The 20222-nt window shown below is 38.1% G+C and overlaps 1 protein-coding gene across 5 annotated transcripts in view; it reads left to right on the forward strand.

The window, feature by feature from the left end:
* Nucleotides 1-1827: 1827 nt before the first annotated feature.
* CHIC1 (cysteine rich hydrophobic domain 1) overlaps nt 1828-20222 on the forward strand; it is a 75662-nt gene continuing 57267 nt past the window's right edge. For 3 of the 5 annotated variants that reach the window (XM_027053715.2, XM_053202497.1, XM_027053717.2), the window contains exon 1: nt 1848-2274. In XM_027053715.2, coding sequence (XP_026909516.1) covers nt 1988-2274 — 287 coding nt within the window. In that variant the 5' untranslated portion in view covers nt 1848-1987. Of the gene's footprint in view, nt 2275-20222 lie in introns of all 5 variants that reach the window. The other 2 variants (XM_027053718.2, XM_027053714.2) reach the window with 2 other exon arrangements.

Here is a 20222-nt window from a genome sequence, read left to right on the forward strand (position 1 = left end):
AGAGAGAGAGACACACAGAGTCTGAAGCAGACTCCAGGCTCCAAGTTGTCAGTGCAGAGCCTGACACAAGGTTTGAACCCACGAACTGTGAGATCATGACTTGAGCTAAAGTTGGACACTTAGCCAACTGAGCTACCCAGGCACCCTGGCTTTTTTGCTTTTTGAAAGGGAAGAACTAGTGTGAAATACTGATTTGATCTCAAGTCTAAGGTATTTCATTTCCATAAATGACATATGACATGTTTTTATTAATATCCAAGAAAACAGATATATTTTATCTGTCTTATCAGAAGGCAAAATTATTATAAAATTTTTTAGGCTAGCAGATTAAGTTCTCTATACTATGAAAACTAGATTTTATTGCTTATTGATAGTGTTTCAGCTTATTTTTAAGGTTTCTAAATAAACAAGGTATGGAATACAAAACATTTTCTTCACTTTAGTAACATAAACTTGTTGATAATGATCATGGTTTGATCGGCGCCTCTTACAAACTAATTTCTTTGTCCTTCATACATCCTAAATGCTTTGTTTATATTGCTATACTGCTAACGTAATGCTTATCTTAAAGCGCAGTTATGTCTGTTTCCTCGGTCTCACCATCTGATGGGGATGGAGCTGTGGCATAGCAGTCAGGATTTGTTTTATTAATTAGCAGCTATGTGACTTTGCTGTCTTAATGATCCCTGAATTATGACATGGATTTCTGTGCTGCTGGTAAGTATTAAGTAGTTTGGGACATGGATTGCAAACTCAAAATATGTGATCTCTGCAACGTTTTAGCAGTTGTGGAGAAGATAGGAAAAATATTTGAATGGAAACTTTTGGACAAAATGTTACCACAGACCTTAACAAATTACTTAAACTTCCTGAGACTCAGTTTTGCCATCTATAAAATGGATATGATAATGCTTACCTCGTAGGAGTGTTTAAGGGTTAACTGAGATATCGTTACGTGAAAGAGTCTAGCTCAGTGTATGGAAGATGGATTATATTAATTAATGTTTCTTTAGGTTGGAATTTTCCCTGCACCTCCTCCATGCCCCTCTCACCTGTAAAACAAACAAACACCCTCCAAACTTCAAACATCTTTCAAGAAACATCCCCAAATGCACCACACTACAAAGCCTTTGCAAACGACTTCAGGCAGGGTAGCCCTTTGTTTAAGAGCACTGAGCTTTTAAAATCAGAAGAGATTCCCAAGTTTAAAACCAGGTCTGCCAAATATTTAGTAACTCCGTGACCTTGGGCACGTTACTTATCCTCCCTGCTGCTAAGTCTCCCACCTGTCAGGCGAGATCATCCTGGTATATAACCTCATGCAGTTGTGAAGTATTAAATGAGATATGCCCAAAGAGTGCTTAGCACAGTCCCAGACACTTAGTAAATCCTCTATTTAAAGTATTACATAGTAGGCATAGAAGTAGCAATAGAAAAATTTCCACTTCAGTGAAGTGTTTATAAAAATGCCTCCCAGGGTTGCAAAATTCTGATGCAAAGGTCTTTTAAACTCTAATGCTGAACAAACGTTAAGGGATTGGTATATACCTTGCGATATTTGAGGCAAAGTTCTAACCTCACGTTATGGAATATGCATTCCCTGTACGGGGTGTGGGGAGGGAAATGATAGCTACTACTAATTAATGGGAAATAAAACCAGAAAATACGTCCCAGGGCACAAGCAACAAAAGCCCAAAGTGCAGTATTAACCACTGCACCCGCAAACCGGGCCTCAACAATTCCCTGGAGTTCACCTCTAACGCCCCCCTTCCTTTGGAGCCGCGCAAGCGTACACAGATTTTGTTCCTTTCCCCCTCATGCCCCCGCCTCCAACCCTCATCGTCTGCCTCAACACGCAGGCGCATCTCTTCAAATCCTGTCCCTTCCCCCGTCCGCTTTCTCTTCATTTCGTTCCCCCTCCTCTTCCAGCACCTCGGTAGGTTCAAACTCTTCTCCGGGAGGGTGGCGGCGATCGAGAGGTCACGTGATGAGCATCCTGCTGCCCAACATGGCGGAGTTCGACACCATCTCGGAACTAGAGGAGGAGGAAGAAGAAGCGGCAACGTCGTCGTCGTCGCCGTCGTCGTCGTCGTCGGTATCGGGGCCTGACGACGACGAGGAAGATGAGGAGGGGGAGGAAGACGAGGAGGAGGAGGAAGAAGAGGAGGAGGAAGAGGAGGAGACGCCGCCCCCACCTCGGGTAGTGAGTGAGGAGCATCTGCGGAGATATTCCCCCGATCCTGTATTGGTGCGGGGAGCCGGCCACATCACTGTGTAAGCAAGAGGGGGCCATAGGGTTTGAAAACGCTGAGATTTGTCGACAGAGGAATGAGAAGGTGATCGAGGGGCCTGTGGAGTGGGGGAGGGCCGACTGAGGCATACAGTTAGAAAAGGACACCTCGTCTAAATGGAGAAACCGAGGGTGGTAGGTGCAAAGGGAGTGAGGAGAATGCAAATGTGATGCACTGACATCAGGTAAAGAGCATATATAGGACGGGGAAGTTAGAGGTTTGAGAGCCAGAGGGATAGGAGTAAAGGTGAGTCTACTTCTTTCTGTGTTTGCTGGCAAGTAAATAGTCTTTAAACTGCCGGATGTACCAGAGGATTCTTTACTGCTAAGATTGGTGTGTAGTGGAACACAGTGACTGCTGTGAAAAGTGACAAGACCTAGGCTTTCTTCAAAACAAACGTGATATGTTTTGTGAATAATATTATAGAATATCCACGTACCCATACATTCATTCATCCATTCTTCCTATCTAATCCGTATATGAATGAATACCATTATCCTTTGGATGTCTTGATAATTCCTCATTCTGACGTTCTGTAAATATCACAGAGGTTCATATTAAGAGGCAGTTGTGAAAAGTAAAAGAGCAATGGATTGAGAGTAGGGACTCTTGGATGTTAGTCCCAGCTTTGCCTCTTACTGGCCCTGTGACCTTGCTCAGATTACTTCCTATTTCTGGGCCTTAATTTCTCCATCTGTAAAATGAAGGGTCGGGGTAGGTGGCTTCCGAAGCCTTTCAGCTCTGAGATAATTTAAGATACCTACAGGAGATTTTGTATGCCCAAATATTAAATATGCAGACATTAAATATTTATGGAAATGAGTCCCCCAGGAGCTGAAGTTGATTTTTTGAAAACTTATGCAGAGTGACTTTTTTAAAAAATTGAAATCTTGGATCATATTTAAGAAAATAAAAGGAGGAGCGATCTCATAGCATTGTGTTTGCAAAGCAAAAGAAAATTTTAATGGCTCTCTGGGCTTTGGAGAGTGCTTTTTCTATGTGCTTGGGCTGTAAATACTTGGAAGTTTGAGTGTGTGTCATGTTCATCCTCTTAATTATGCTGTCTTTTACTGCATTTTCCTATCATTGCCTCTAATTTTGTTAATGGTTCACCTGGTCCCTTTGTCTTTCAATTGAGTTCGTATCATCAGAAATCATATAATATGCAACACCTCCCCCCATCATGTTAGCTTTTAATTTTAACATGTCACTTGTTTTGATTATAATATACTTTTGTGATATTTGCATAAAATATGTTAAGAAAGATTTTGAAATTGTGGAAGGGGAGATTTTTAGACCTGCTTTTTGGTAGGGAATTATTTTAACACAGTTTTTCTTGGTCCAAGAATTTTGCAGATAGCCTACAATGATCAGATGCCAGCTTACTGCACTGTTTTACTTTTATTCCTTTCATTACTAGGGAGACAATTCATTACTCAAACTAATTATAATTCTGGCACCAAAAATTACTTTCATGCAGATTATTTCACATGACTGAACAGAAAAAGGGTTTTTATTCCAGTCTATGATTTTATATTTCAACATTCCACCCCCTCCTTATTTTTTAACATTCAGAAAACAGAGGAGGGGCAAGAAAACAGAATTTAAGTTACCAGAACTTATTTGTGGTTCCATTCTATTCTTCACACAATCATGGTGAAGCACTTATCAACCAACTTTCAATTAAAAGCAAAGCACTGACACTTGCCATATCCAAGCCCTTGTGATGGTGTAATGTCCCTCCCAGCTTAAAAATTCTGGAATTGGGAGTGTGAAGTAGTGGTGCTGGTAGTAACTATTGGTATTAATGGAAGCCAAAACCTGAAAAGCAGCAAACCAGTACTTGAATCACTAACCCATGTATATAGTTTGAAAAAATTGTTCAGTTGTATTCTATAAATTCTCTCAACTAAAAAGCACACTTAATGTTAAATGTCTGGGATTCGAAAAAAATTAAATGTTTAGGAGAAAGTTTTGCTGAATCTGAAGAACTGGCCTTTGTATAGTAGTAAAACTTTCCTTATATCAGGTAAATTAAGATCCTTATGAAATAGTTAATCTAATTCTGAAATGTCTAAAATAACCAGCTTCTGTTAAATTTTTTCTGGAATGAGAGAGTTGTCCTGTCTGAATGACACTATCCCACCCCTTTTTTCCCCCATTTTCTGTGCAGTCGTCTAATCTCTAGAGGACTTTGTTTCTTTTTCAAGGTTCAAATTTGAGAACCATTGCTTCAAACCCAATGTATCTTAAGCCATCATTTTCCCTCCCCACATTGGCTGTGCATTCCACTTGCCCCTTTACCACCACTCTAATCTTTTGGGGTAGGTGTTCAAATCCTGGAGTCATTTTAACTCTTCCTTCTCCTTGACTTTTCCAGTGCTACTCTGTCCCAGAATTATGTCATATCTTTTAAAATGTCTATTAGATTTTTCATTTTCTCCATTTCTACCGGTACCACTCTAGTTTAGGTTGCCATCATCTCCACAGTCTGCCACCTCTCTTCAATTCATCCTGCATGCTTGTGCCAAACTAATTTTCTTAAAACACAGTTTGATCATGTCACTTTCCTGCTGAAAAACCTGCACTAGGTCTTAATTAGGTCTGAATTCTTATGCTCTCTTCTTCCAGCCTCAGAGGTCAAGGAGTTCCTTCACTTGTCCAAAGCTCACCACTCCACTTGTACCTTCTATACCCTTCTCTTCCAGCCTCCTCCCAAATCTTGCTCCATCAGGTAGCCCCATCTCTCTAATATTACCTCTCTCTGCATCAGCCTATAGACATATTCAGAGTCTCTCTCATTCTTTAAAAACAAAATAAAACAAAGCTGTCCTAGACCTATGTTCCCTTTTAGCTACTGTCTTGTCTTTCTTCCTTCCCTCTCCAAATTTCTTAGGAATAGCCACATTCACTATATCTATTTACTTTTCACCCCTCTCTAACTGGATTTTTCCATCATGACCACAGATGGGGGTAACTATCCTTGTTAAGATCACCACCATGACCCTCTGTTGCTACATTAGTGAGCTTTTCGCATTCTCTGTCTTTCTGGTCCTCTCTGCTATATATATGACACTTAAAATGACTCCCTCTTTTTTGGAGGCTTCTATTCCAGGGGCCACAAACACACAAGCCTTCAGAGGTAAGACAGGCCACAGAAAATGGTGCAGCATGAGTAATAATGGGGCTTTAGTTGAACTGGAAGATGGTATGTGTTTTGCCTAAAGGTATTCAAATTCTGATTTTGTAAAAACATTTTGCCAGACAAACCTAGGAATTTCTTGACCACTTGACTCTCCTGGGCTCACTGTATTTTTCTTGCTATCCTTTAACTCTCATTCACGGGCTTCTCTTATTCTGTTGGCCCTTGAATACCAGTGGTCTCTGAGGTTTTGTTTTCACCTTACTATTCTTCTCATTCCTTACTGTGCTTAGATGATCTCATCTTGATTCTCATGGTTTCAATTATCTGACATCTCCCTAATATGTATCTCTGTGCCAGACTTTGCTCAGACTTTCACCTGGGCTTTCTCACCTGACAGCCCATCATCATCCTAAGTTCAACATATTCATAACAGAACTCATCCCCCCCCCCACGCCTCCTTATACCTCCATCCCAAACCTTTAAAAAAATCCCTTCTATATCTGTTTTTTCCATCTCAGTTAAATGTACCTCCACCTATCCCGTTATTTATCCTTGGTTCCTCTTCCTCACTTACACTTATCAGCAAGTAAAATAATATTTGACCTAAAAATTTTTTCTTTTCCTCCCTACTGACACTTCCCTGATTCGGGCCCCTTTCACCACCCTAACTAATCAACTTGCCTTCATTGTCATCACTTCACATCCATTCCACAGCCTGCTGCTCGATTAAGATACCACTTTACTGCTTAAAACTGTTCTGTGGTTTTCCCCTTACCTGCTGGATAGAATCCAAGCTCCATAACATGGCATATAGAACTGGACCTTGCCTATCTGTCAGCCTAATCTTCTGATATTTCCTCTATGGCTTGTATTTTCCTCTTTTTAGCATGCTATTTTTTTAAAATATTTATTTTGAGAGAGAGAGAGCAAGGGAGGGGCAGAAAGAAAGGGAGAGAGAGAATCCTAAGCAGGCTCCACACTGTCCACACAAAGCTCACCGCATGTCTCAATCTCACCAACCGCGAGATCACAACCCGAGCTGAAATCAAGAGTCGGACTCTTAACCGACTGACTGAGCCATCCAGGCGCCCCTATAGCATGCTGTGTCTTATCTCGTTGCCTCTACTCAATCTAGGACCTCCATCTAGAATTCCAGTACCCACCACCCTTACCTCAGCTCTCCATATGTCACCACCTCCTGCAAGTCTTCCCTGCCCCCACTAAATTGTAAGCTGCAATAGCAGGAACAAGTTTTAGTTCCCTCTGAATCTTCATTGCTTAGCACAATGCTTGCCCTGAAGTAGGCAGTCAATAAAAGTGAGCTGAAGGAATATTGGTTTGCTTTAGTAACACTCAATATGCCTGTCATAATGCATGCTGTATTATAGGTCCTCAACAAATACTGGTTACTTGACTCACACTGTAGAGAGTACTTGTGATTCTGAGCAAAGATACATATGGCTACAGTAATGTCACCAGTTCCAGTGATGGGTGTTATGGCATGGCCTTACCTCTGAAATCTTTGTTATGATGTCAGAATACCCCTGTCTATTTGTATCATCTTAACGTATTGGCTTTCTTATTACTTTAACAAGATACTAATCTTTTAACATGGAATTATAATTTCTTAAGAAATAGAATGAGCTAACCATACTAATTGTAATTCCAATTCTCAGAGGATGATGATGATGAATGGATATTTGGGGATTTTTTTCCCAACTAAAAAATTATATAACAAAATTAACTGCACAGATTTGAGTTTATAGAAACAGACATAATGAAATGTCTCTTAGAAATATTAAGCGTTTTAGAAATAATATACATCTGAGGAATATAACTTAGTATCTACCAATTTACTTCTTGATATTCTAGGATAAGTATTTGGATCCAGTGTTTTGAAATAACAAGGAAAATTCTATCCCATGAGATCTTTTATTTTTAGGCATTATCACACTGTTTATATTACTTAAAACATAGAGATATTTACCCTTGATAATATATCTGTATAGAATTTAGTAGAGAGTTACCAATTCTCGGGGACTTATAAAATTGTCTCATAAAAATTAATTTATTAAAGCTAGAGTTGTTGCATATAGAATTGAAAAAAGATAGCCACATTTGCCAAACAGTGCATTTCTGAAAAAACTTAAACAGCACTACAATTATTGATACTTCTCAAATCAGTTAATGGAATGCTTTTTCATAAACAGCTGTCTTTGAGGAATTACAGTGATGCATTGTTAATACGTATTTGTATAAGGTAAATATTTTATAAGATTTTAGGCTTTCAGAATACAGAAATATGGTAACTTGCCATTTTACAGTGTGGCAAGACATGATTATTTTCATATAAAAGATTAAAGAGATTTAACTATAATGTTTTTGAAAATATCTTTGAATTTTATGGCATAGATTTTCTTTTTCATGGTATAGTAAATAAAGTTCAATGCACACACTTCAGAATTGTTACTATACGTGCAAAGTTTTCTAGTGAAATCATGTTTCTTGTTGGCAGAATTTTACTAGCTTGATCTGTTTCCTTAAACAATCTGAACACATAAACTTTAATTTGTATAGGGTTTTCAAAGGTTGGTATGTAGCCATTTCCAAAAGGATTGAAAACAGTGAGGGTTCTAGAGAGGGAGAGAAGAGGGAAGAGCAACTAAGAGGACCCATCCTTCTTTGCCTCAGTTTCCTTTACTCCAAAGAATCATCCAAGAAATTAAAATTTTGAAGCATTGAAGATGCTTGACAAATAAAATACAATCATTAGAAACCATCAACTAGGACAGCTTCAAACACATAATAGGTTCTGTATTTAATGAGGCTGATAAAATGGAAAGTGTGAGAAGTTCCCAAGTGCCTATTTGTCTAATGCTGAAAAACCCCACATCTTGACTAATGCCTATCAGTAATCAGTAATGGGTAGATGATCTTGTGGATTCACAGTTCTTAATAGTTTGTTTATGAAATAGAGCTGAGGTGTTTATTCAGCAGCAGCCATTTCAACATTTCCTGGTAGCTATCAAGTGAAATGTTGTGCCTAAGATTATTTGAGTTAAGTATTCTTTTTAAGTGCTGAGTCTCTTAATGAAGAAAGATAAAAGAAATTCCTGGTAGACAGGAATAGGATTGCTACTGCCTTTTAGCCAAAATTATGAGAGTATATCAGGCCTGGTTTGCCTGTCTTTATACATTTTTATATATATGTGCCATAAAGGAGTATTTTAAAAAGTAAAATTATATTTCCTTACCATTTTTAATATACTTTTTATATTTTAGAAAAGACAATCCCTTTATATATTAAAGAAGAAAATTAGTAATGAGAATATAGCAAGTATATATTGAGAACTTGAGCACTGGCCTAAGTACCACAAAAAAAAAAACCACAGAAAATAAAAAAATAAAGTACAAGCCATGCTTTACAAAACTAATAGGAAAATTGCTTTTAAGATACTGATATAGAGCAGCAAAGAATAATGGAAAATATTTTATTAGCTGTTGAATTGTATAGTATGGATTTGAAGTGGCTGTGAGTATTCAGAGAAAGGGGGAATCCGTGACAGTTTAAACATTCAAGGCATTACAGCAGGGGTTGGGACTTGACTTGAGCCCTGAAGGTTGAGTAGGATTTAAACTAGGGAAGGGAAGCAAGGGAAACCACCTGAGCAAAGACAAGAGCCAATATGGCAGTTGCAATGGAAAGGAAGGAATCATTATGAGAATGATTTCAAAGGAACAAATAACAGGACTTGGAGCCACGTCAGAGGAGGCAAGGTGCAAAAAATAGGAGAAGGAAGGTGCAAAACCAATACCAAGGTCTAGGTTAAAGGGAATCAATGTGCCACTGATAGAGATGAGAAATTTGAAAAGGGGTCTAGTTTCCAATGAAAAGATAACATTTAATTTTAGACATGGTTTCCTTGAGGTGGTATTATTTTAGTAAGATATCCAGGTGGAAATTTTCAGTATGCAATTAGAGATGAGGGACCAAAGAATGTTGGAAAATATAGAATTAGAAATATAGATTTGATGATCATCAGCATAGAAGTGATGTCAAAGCGATTAAATATAGAAAAATTGTTAAAGCTCCCTTAGAAAGACAAGCAGTTGACTAAAAGGTAAATTTTAAGAAAAGGCAAGAATGTTAGAGAGTGAAAGGATGGGAGAGTGTAAAGCTGCAAAGTCAAGGGAAAATTTTCTAAGAAGAGGACATAAAATTGGCAATAAATAATACTTGATGAACTTGTCTTTCTGAATAAATTTACTCAGATTATTTTCAGTAAAGTGACAGCATCATAAGGCAAATTCTGAACGGTTAAGAAAGGGAATATTAAAGAAATAAAAACAGGAAAGGAAAATCCACTTGCCTGGTGACAAATGCAACAAGAATAGCAAAACTCAGAAGTTTTAAAATAATAAAAATATTCCATATATTTCAAGGGATACATCTGTCTATATCCTCTACTTATTTGCCAAGAATGGCAGCTTAGAAAAGCTATAATGGCAGCAATCTCTAATGAGGTAGGAATGTGTTTTTTTTTTAATTGACATATAATTACCATACATTGTTATATTAGTTTCAGGCATACAATACAATGATTCAGTTGTTCTGTACATTCTCAGTACTCATCAAAGTAAGTGTACTCTTAATCCCCTTTACTCATTTTACCCATTCCCCACCCACATCCCCTCTGATATCCACCAGGTTTTTTTCTGTGTTTAACAGCCTGTTTTGGTTTGTCTCTTTTTTTCCATGTTCACTTGTTATGTTTCTTACATTCCACATATGAGTGAAATCATACGGTATTCTTTCTATGACTTATTACACTTAACATTATATCCTCTAGGTCTTTCCATGTTGTTGCAAATGGCAAGATTTCATTCTTTTTATGGCTGAGTAATATTCCTGAGAGAGAGAAAGAGAGAGAGACAAAGAGAGAGAGAGAGAGAGAGAGTGCTTCCTTAGCCATTCATCTATTGCTGGAAATGGGTGCTTCCATATCTTGGCTCTTGTAAATAATGCTACTATAAACATAGGGTGCATATATCTTTTCAAATTAGTGGTGGTTTTATTTTCTTTGGTCAAATACCTGCTAGTGGAATTACTAGATCATATGGTAATTCTATTTTTAATCTTGTGAGGAACCTCCACACTGTATTCCACAATGGCCGCACCAGTGTGCATTCCCACCAACAGTGCATAAGGGTTCCTTTTTCTCCATATCCTTGCCAAAACTTGTTATTTCTTCTCACTTTGATTTTAGCCACTCTGACAAGTGTAAAGTAATATTTATTTTTTTTTGTGCACAAAGTTTATTTTATTTTTTTTTATTTTTTCAATATATGAAGTTTATTGTCAAATTGGTTTCCATACAACACCCAGTGCTCATCCCAAAAGGTGCCCTCCTCAATACCCATCACCCACCCTCCCCACCCTCCCACCCCCCATCAACTCTCAGTTTGTTCTCAGTTTTTAAGAGTCTCTTATGCTTTGGCTCTCTTCCACTCTAACCTCTTTTTTTTTTTTCCCTTCGCCTCCCCTATGGGTTTCTGTTAAGTTTCTCAGGATCCACATAAGAGTGAAAACATATGGTATCTGTCTTTCTCTGTATGACATATTTCACTTAGCATCACACTCTCCAGTTCCATCCTGTTGCTACAAAGGGCCATATTTCGTTCTTTCTCATTGCCCTGTAGTACTCCATTGTGTATATAAACCACAATTTCTTTATCCATTCATCAGTTGATGGACATTTAGGCTCTTTCCATAATTTGGCTATTGTTGAGAGTGCTGCTATAAACATTGGGGTACAAGTGCCCCTATGCATCAGTACTCCTGTATCCCTTGGGTAAATTCCTAGCAGTGCTATTGCTGGGTCATAGGGTAGGTCTATTTTTAATTTTCTGAGGAACCTCCACACTGTTTTCCAGAGTGGCTGCAGCAGTTTGCATTCCCACCAACAGTGCAAGAGGGTTCCCGTTTCTCCACATCCTCTCCAGCATCTATAGTCTCCTGACTTGTTCATTTTGGCCACTCTGACTGGCGTGAGGTGATATCTGAGTGTGGTTTTGATTTGTATTTCCCTGATAAGGAGCGACGCTGAACATCTCTTCATGTGCCTGTTGGCCATCCGGATGTCTTCTTTAGAGAAGTGTCTTTTCATGTTTTCTGCCCATTTCTTCACTGGGTTATTTGTTTTTCGGGTGTGGAGTTTGGTGAGCTCTTTATACATTTTGGATACTAGCCCTTTGTCCCATATGTCATTTGCAAATATCTTTTCCCATTCTGTTTGTTGCCTTTTAGATTTGTTGGTTGTGTCCTTTGCTGTGCAGAAGCTTTTTATCTTCATAAGGTCCCGGTAATTCATTTTTGCTTTTAATTCCCTTGCCTTTGGGGATGTGTCGAGTAAGAGATTGCTACGGCTGAGGTCAGAGAGGTCTTTTCCTGCTTTCTCCTCTAGGGTTTTTGATGGTTTCCTGTCTCACATTCAGGTCCTTTATCCATTTTGAGTTTATTTTTGTGAATGGTGTGAGAAAGTGGTCTAGTTTCAACCTTCTGCATGTTGCTGTCCAGTTCTCCCAGAACCATTTGTTAAAGAGACTGTCTTTTTTCCATTGGATGTTCTTTCCTGCTTTGTCAACAATGAGTTGGCCATACGTTTGTGGGTCTAGTTCTGGGGTTTCTATTCTATTCCATTGGTCTATGTGTCTGTTTGTGTGCCAGTACCATGCTGTCTTGATGATGACAGCTTTGTAGTAGAGGCTAAAGTCTGGGATTGTGAGGCCTCCTGCTTTGGTCTTCTTCTTCAAAATTACTTTGGCTATTCGGGGCTTTTTGTGGTTCCATATGAATTTTAGGATTGCTTGTTCTAGTTTCAAGAAGAATGCTGGTGCAATTTTGATTGGGATTGCATTGAATGTGTAGATAGCTTTGGGTAGTATTGACATTTTGACAATATTTATTCTTCCAATCCATGAGCAGGGAATGTCTTTCCATTTCTTTATATCTTCTTCAATTACCTTCATAAGCTTTCTATAGTTTTCAGCATACAGATCTTTTACATCTTTGGTTAGATTTATCCTTAGGTATTTTATGCTTCTTGGTACAATTGTGAATGGGATCAGTTTCTTTATTTGTCTTTCTGTTGCTTCATTGTTAGTGTATAAGAATGCAATTGATTTCTGTACATTGATTTTGTATCCTGCAACTTTGCTGAATTCATGTATCAGTTCTAGCAGAGTTCTGGTGGAGTCTGTCGGGTTTTCCATGTATAGTATCATGTCATCTGCAAAAAGTGAAAGCTTGACTTCATCTTTGCCAATTTTGATGCCTTTGATTTCCTTTTGTTGTCTGATTGCTGATGCTAGAACTTCCAACACTATGTGAAACAACAGCGGTGAGAGTGGGCATCCCTGTCGTGTTCCTGATCTCAGGGAGAAAGTTCTCAGTTTTTCCCCATTGAGGATGATGTTAGCTGTGGGCTTTTCATAAATGGCTTTTATGGTGTTTAAGTATGTTCCTTCTATCCCGACTTTCTCAAGGGTTTTTATTAAGAAAGGGTGCTGAATTTTGTCAAAGGCCTTTTCTGCATCGATTGATAGGATCATATGGTTCTTATCTTTTCTTTTATTAATGTGACGTATCACGTTGATTGATTTGCGAATGTTGAACCAGCCCTGCATCCCAGGAATGAATCCCACTTGATCATGGTGAATAATTCTTTTTATATGCTGTTTAATTCGATTTGCTAGTATCTTATTGAGAATTTTTGCATCCATATTCATCAGGGATATTGGCCTGTAGTTCTCTTTATTTCCTGGGTCTCTGTCTGGTTTAGGAATCAAAGTAATACTGGCTTCATAGAATGAGTCTGGAAGTTTTCCTTCCCTTTCTATTTCTTGGAATAGCTTGAGAAGGATAGGTATTATCTCTGCCTTAAACATCTGGTAGAACTCCCCTGGGAAGCCATCTGGTCCTGGACTCTTATTTGTTGAGAGATTTTTGATAACCGATTCAATTTCTTTGCTGGTTATGGGTCTGTTCAAGCTATGGTTATGCTGTTCAAGCATATCATATCACTATGATATGTCGTGCAGAAGATCGATTCAAGTTACGTCTGAAGGGAGTTCTCTGTGCCTCTTGGATTTCAATGCCTTTTTCCTTCCCCAGTTCAGGGAAGTTCTCAGCTATTATTTCTTCAAGTACACCTTCAGCACCTTTCCCTCTCTCTTCCTCCTCTGGGATACCAATTATGCGCATATTATTTCTTTTTAGTGTATCACTTAGTTCTCTAATTTTCCCCTCATACTCCTGGATTTTTTTATCTCTCTTTTTCTCAGCTTCCTCTTCTTCCATAATTTTATCTTCTAGGTCACCTATTCTCTCCTCTGCCTCTTCAATCCGAGCTGGGGTGGGTAGGCAAGGTGCACGGGGGCAGAAGGGGTAGGCTTAGCTGGCTTCTCCTTAGGTGATCCACTTCAGGAGGGGCCCTGTGGCAGCGGGAGGGAGTCAGACCTGCTGCCAGAGGCGTGGCTCCGCAGAAGCACAGCGTTGGGTGTTTGCAGGGAGCGAGCCAGTTCCCTGGCAGGAACTGGTTCCCTTTGGGATTTTGGCTGGGGGATGGGCGAGGGAGATGGCGCTGGCGAGCGCCTTTGTTCCCCACCAAACTGAGCTCTGTCGTCCTGGGGCTCAGCAACTCTCCCTCCCTTTGTCCTCCAGCCTTCCTGCTTTCCACGCAGAGCTGTTAACTTATGACCTCCCAGATGCTAAGTCCCGCTTGCTGTCGGAACACACTCCATCCGGCCCCTCCGCTTTTGCAAGCCAGACTAGGGGGCTCTGCTTGGCCGGCGGGCTGCCCCTCCGCCCCGGCTCCCTCCCGCCAGTCCGTGGAGCGCGCACCGCCTCGCTGCCCTTCCTACCCTCTTCTGTGGGCCTCTCGTCTGCGCTTGGCTCAGGTGACTCCGTTCTGCTAGTCTTCTGGTGGTTTTCTGAGTTATTTAGGCAGGTGTAGGTGGAATCTAAGTGAGCCGCAGGACGCGTGGTGAGCCCAGCGTCCTCCTACGCCGCTATCTTCTGGTAAAGTAATATTTCATTGTGTTTTTAATTTGTATTTCCCTGAAGATTAGTGATGTTAAGCATCTTTTCATGTGTTTATTGATCATCTATATGTCTTTCATGTGTCTATTGACCATCTAATGTCTATTCAGGTCCTCTGCGTATTTTTAATCTGATGATTTGTTTTCCTGGTGTTGAGTTGCAGAAGTTCTTTACATATTTTGGATGTTAACCCCTCATTGGATATATCATTTGCAAATATCTTCTCCCATTCAGTAGGTTGACTTTTAGTTTTGTTGACAGTTTCCTTCACTGTGTAGAAACTTGTTATTTTGGTATAGTCCCAAAAGTTTAATTTTTCTTTTGTTTCCCTTACCAGAAAAGACATATCTAAAAACCTGTTTCCACGACCAATGTCAAAGAAATTACTGCCAACGTTTTCTTCTAGGAATTTTAAGGTCTCACATTTAGTTCTTTAATCCATTTCGAGTTTATTTTTATGTATGGTAGAAGCAAGTGGTCTAGTTTCGTTCTTTTGCATATAGCTGTCTAGTTTTCCCAGCACCATTTCTCAAAGAGTCTTTTTCCCATTTTATATTCTTGCCTCCTTTGTTGGAGATTAATTGACCGTGCAAGCATGGGTTTATTTCTGGACTCTGGTTCTTTTCCATTGATCTATGTGTCTGGTTTTGTGCCAGTACCATACTGTTTTGATTACTACACCTTTGTAGCATATCTTGAAATCTGGGATTGTGATGACTCCAGTTTTGTTCTTTTTCAATATTGCTTTGGCTACTTAGGGTCTTTTGTGGTTCCATACAAATTTTAAAATTATTTGTTCTGGCTCTGTGAAAAATGTTATTGGTATTTTCATAGAGATTGCATTAAATCTGTAGATTGCTTTGGATACTACGGACATTTTAGCCATATTGGTTCTTCAAAGCTGAGCATGAAATATCTTACCATTTGTTTATGTCATCTTCAGATTTCTTTCATCAGTGTATCAGTTTTCTGAGTATAGGTAGTTCACCTCCTGGGTTACATTTATTCCTAGCTATTTTATTCTTTTTGGTGTGATTATAAATGACATTATTTTCTTAATTTCTCCTTCTGTTACTTTCATTACTAGTGTACACATGCAACAGATTTCTGCTTATTAATTTTGTACCCAGTGACATTATTGAATTCATTGAGCAGTTCTAGTAGTTTTTGGTAAGTCTTTAGGGTTTCAGTATATATAGTGACGTATCATCTGCAAATAGGGCAAGTTTTAAGTCTTCCTTACCAATTTGGATGCCTTTTATTTCATATCTGATAGCTGCGTGTAGAACTTCTAGTACTATGTTGAATAAAAGTGATGAGAATGGACCTTCTTGTCTTTCTTGTTCCTGATCTTAGAGGAAAAGCTCTTAGCTTTTCACCATTGAGGATGATATTAGCTGTAGACCTTTCATATATGGCCTTTATTATGTTGAGGTATATTTCCTCTAAACCTACTTTGTTGAGAATTTTTATCATGAGGGATGTTCTCCTTTATCAAATGCTTTTTCTGCATTTATTGAGATAATCATATAGTTTTTATCCTTTCTCTTGCTGATGTGATGGATCACCTTGAGTGATTTGCAAATATTGAACCACACTTACATCCCTGGAATAAATCCCAATTGATTGTGGTGAATGATTTTTTTATGGTATTGTTAGATTCAGTTTGCTAATAATTTTTTGAGGATTTTTTGCATAAATTTTCATCAAAGATACTGATTTCTTTTTGTTTTGTTTTGTTTTTTTGTAGTGTCATTATCTGGTTTTGGTATCAGGGTAATGTTTGCCTTGTAGAATAAATTTGGAAACTTTCCTTCCTCTCCTATCTTTTGTAATACTTTGAGAAGAATAGTATTAGCTCTTCTTTAAATTTTTGGTAGAATTCACCTGTGAATCCATCTGGTCCTAGACTGTAGTGTATTGGAGGTTTGTTTGTTTTTTTTTTTTTTTTGATTACTGATTCAATTTCATTGCCCATAATTGGTCTGCCAAATTTTTGATTCCTTCCTGCTTAAGTTTTGGAGAGTTATGTGTTTCTAGGAATTTTTCGATTTCTTCTAGGTTGTCCAATTTGTTGGCAAATAATTTTTCATAATATTCTCTTATAATTCTTTGTATTTCTGTGGTTTCAGTTGTTATTTCTTCTCTTCATTTCTGTCTTTATTTAATTGTACTCTCTCTCTTCCTTTTTCAATGGATGTGGGTAAAGGTTTATCAATTTTCTCGATATTTTCAAAGAACCAACCTTGATTTCAATGATCACTTCCATTATTTTTTTAGACTCTATTTTTTTTTCACTTCTCTCCTCTTTATTATTTCCTTCCTTCTACTGACTTTGGACCTTGTTCTTGTTTTTCCAGAACCTTTAGGTGTAAGATTATGTTGTTTACTTGAGATTTTCCTTATTTCTTGAAGTAGGCCTATAAGAGCTATAAACTTCCCTCTTAGAACAGCCTTTGCTGCATCCCAAAGATTTTGGACTATTACATTTTCATTTTCATTTCCTCAGTGTATGTTTTTATTTCCTCTTTGATTTCTTGGTTGACTCATTCAGTGTTTAGTAGCATGTTATTTAGCCTCCATGTATTTGTATTATTTCCAGATTTTTTTCTTGTGATTGCTTTCTAGTTTCATAACCTGTGATTAGAAAAGTTGCATGATATGATTTTAATCTTTCTTAATTTACTGAGACTACTTTGTAGCCTGCCATGTAATCTATTCTGGAGAACGTTCCATGTGCACTTGAAAAGAATGTGTTTTCTACTGTTTTGGGATAGAGTGTTTTGAATATCTGATAGGTCCATCTGGTCTGATGTGTCATTCAAAGCTATTGTTTCCTTACTGATTTTCTGTCTGGATGATCTATCCATTAATGTAAGGAAGGGGGTGTTATAGTCCCCACTATTGTATTACTGTCAGTGTCTTCCTTTGTGTCTGTTGATTGTTGCTTCATGTATTTAGGTTCCTCCACATTGGGTGCACAAATATTTACAATTGTTATATTATCTTGTTGCATTCCCTTAATCATTATGTAGTTTCCTTTTTTGTCTCTTGTTACAGTCTGTTTTACCATCTATTTTGTTCAATGTAAGTATTACTACTCCACCTTTCTTTTCATTTCCATTTGCATGGTAAATGTTTTTCCATTCCTCCACATTCAATATTCATGTGTCTCTAGGTCTAAAGCGAGTTTCTTGTAGGCAGCATATAGATGGGTCTCGATTTTTTATCCGTTCAGTGACCCTGTGTCTTTTGATTGGAGCAGTTAGTCTATTTATATCCAAAGTAATTATTGATAACTATGTACTATTTATATCCAAAGTAATTATTGATAAATGTGTACTTACTCCCATTTTATTACTTGTTTTATCGTGGTTTTTGTAGTTCTCTGTTTCTTTTATTGCTTTCTTCCTTTGTGGTTTGGTGGCTATCTTTAGTGATATGCTTGGATTCTTTTCTTTTTGTTTTGTGTGTATCTATTATAGATGTTTGATTTGTGGTTACTGTTAGGTTCATATATAACATACACATAGCAGTCTGTATTAAGTTAATGTTTGCTTAAGTTTGAAGACATTTTATTTATTTATTTTTTCAATATATGAAGTTTATTGTCAAATTGGTTTCCATACAATACCCAGTGCTCATCCCAAAAGGTGCCCTCCTCAATACCCATCACCCACACTCCCCTCCCTCCCACCCCCCATCAACCCTCAGTTTGTTCTCAGTTTTTAAGAGTCTCGTATGCTTTGGCTCTCTTCCACTCTAACCTCTTTTTTTTTTCCTTCCCCTCCCCCATGGGTTTCTGTTAAGTTTCTCAGGATCCACATAAGAGTGAAACCATATGGTGTCTGTCTTTCTCTGTATGGCTTATTTCACTTAGCATAACATTCTCCAGTTCCATCCATGTTGCTACAAAGGGCCATATTTCATTCTTTCTCATTGCCACGTAGTACCCCATTGTGTATATAAACCACAATTTCTTTATCCATTCATCAGTTGATGGACATTTAGGCTCTTTCCATAATTTGGCTATTGTTGAGAGTATTGCTATAAACATTGGGGTACAAGTGCCCCTATGCATCAGTACTCCTGTATCCCTTGGGTAAATTCCTAGCAATGCTATTGCTGAGTCATAGGGTAGGTCTATTTTTAATTTTTTGAGGAACCTCCACACTGTTTTCCAGTGTGGCTGCACCAATTTGCATTCCCACCAACAGTGCAAGAGGGTTCCCGTTTCTCCACATCCTCTCCAGCATCTATAGTCTCCTGATTTGTTTATTTTGGCCACTCTGACTGGCGTGAGGTGATATCTGAGTGTGGTTTTGATTTGTGTTTACCTGATGAGGAGTGACGTTGAGCATCTTTTGAAGCCATTTTAATAGCAGTAAATTTTTACTCCTCCCCCCATGTTTTATGTATATGATGTCATATTTTACATCTTGTGATTTTGTGAATCCCTTGACTGATTTTTATTGATAATATTGATTTTACTGTTTTTGTCCTTCAACCTCCATAGTGGTTAAAATACTTTTATTATGTTTGTATTTACCTGTGAAATTTTTTCCATTCACAATTTTCTTACTCCTGATAATGGCCTTTTCTTTCCATTCAAAGAATTCCCTTTAATGTTTCTTGTCAGGCTGGTTTCTTTGTAATGAATGAACATCTTTGAGTTTTGTTTGTCTAGGAAACTGTCTCCTTCTATTCTACATGATATCCTTGCTGGGTAAAGTATTCTTGGTTGCAGATTTTTTCCTTTCAGCACTTTGAATATATCATGCCACTCCCTTCTGGCCTGCAAAGTTTCTGCTGAAAAATCAGCTGATAGCATTATGGGGTTCCTCTTGTATATAGCTCTTTTCTCTTTCTTTTAAAATTCTCTCTTTGTCACTGGTTTTTATCATTTTAATTATTATGTGTCTTGGTGTGCACCTCCTTTGGTTGATTTTCTTTGGGACTCTCTATGCCTCCTGGATCTGGATATCTGTTTCCTTCCCTAGATTAAGGAAGATTTTAGCTATTATTTCTTCAAAGAAGTTTTCTGCCCCCTTGTCTCTCTTTTCGCCTTCTGGAGTTCCTATAATGTAAATGTTATTATACTTGATGATGTCACTGAGTTCTCTTAACCTATTCTCATTGTTATTTTTTTTTTCTTTTTGCTGGGCACCTTGGTTGCTTTCCATTATTCTGTCTTCCAGGTCGCTGATAAATTCTTCTGTCTCTAATCTGCTGTTGATTCCCTCTAGTGTATTTTTATTTCAGTTATTGAGTTTTTCATTTCTGATTAGTTCTTCTTTTGGTTCTGATTGGTTCACTTCTGATTGGTTCTATCTCTTTGTTGAAGGTCTCACTGAAATCCTCCACTCTTTTCTCAAGTCCAGTAGATATTTTTATGACCATTACTTTGAACTGTTTGTCAGGCTTATTGCTTATCTCCTTTCATTTAGCTCTTTTGTCCTGTTTTTTCATTTAAGACATATTCCTCTGTCTCCTCATTTTGTCTCTCTGTATTTATTTCTGTGCATTAGGAAAATTAGTTATGTCTCCTGATCTTGAAAGTAGTGGCCTTATGAAGAAGAGGTCCTGTTGTGCTTTGTAGCAATGTCCCCTGTTTACCAGAACCAGGTACTTCAGGGGTCTCTCCTATGTGGACTGTGTGCAACCTACTGTTGTTTGTAGCTGGATG

This window comes from Acinonyx jubatus, chromosome X, assembly GCF_027475565.1.
Source record: "Acinonyx jubatus isolate Ajub_Pintada_27869175 chromosome X, VMU_Ajub_asm_v1.0, whole genome shotgun sequence".
Lineage (NCBI taxonomy): Eukaryota > Metazoa > Chordata > Mammalia > Carnivora > Felidae > Acinonyx > Acinonyx jubatus.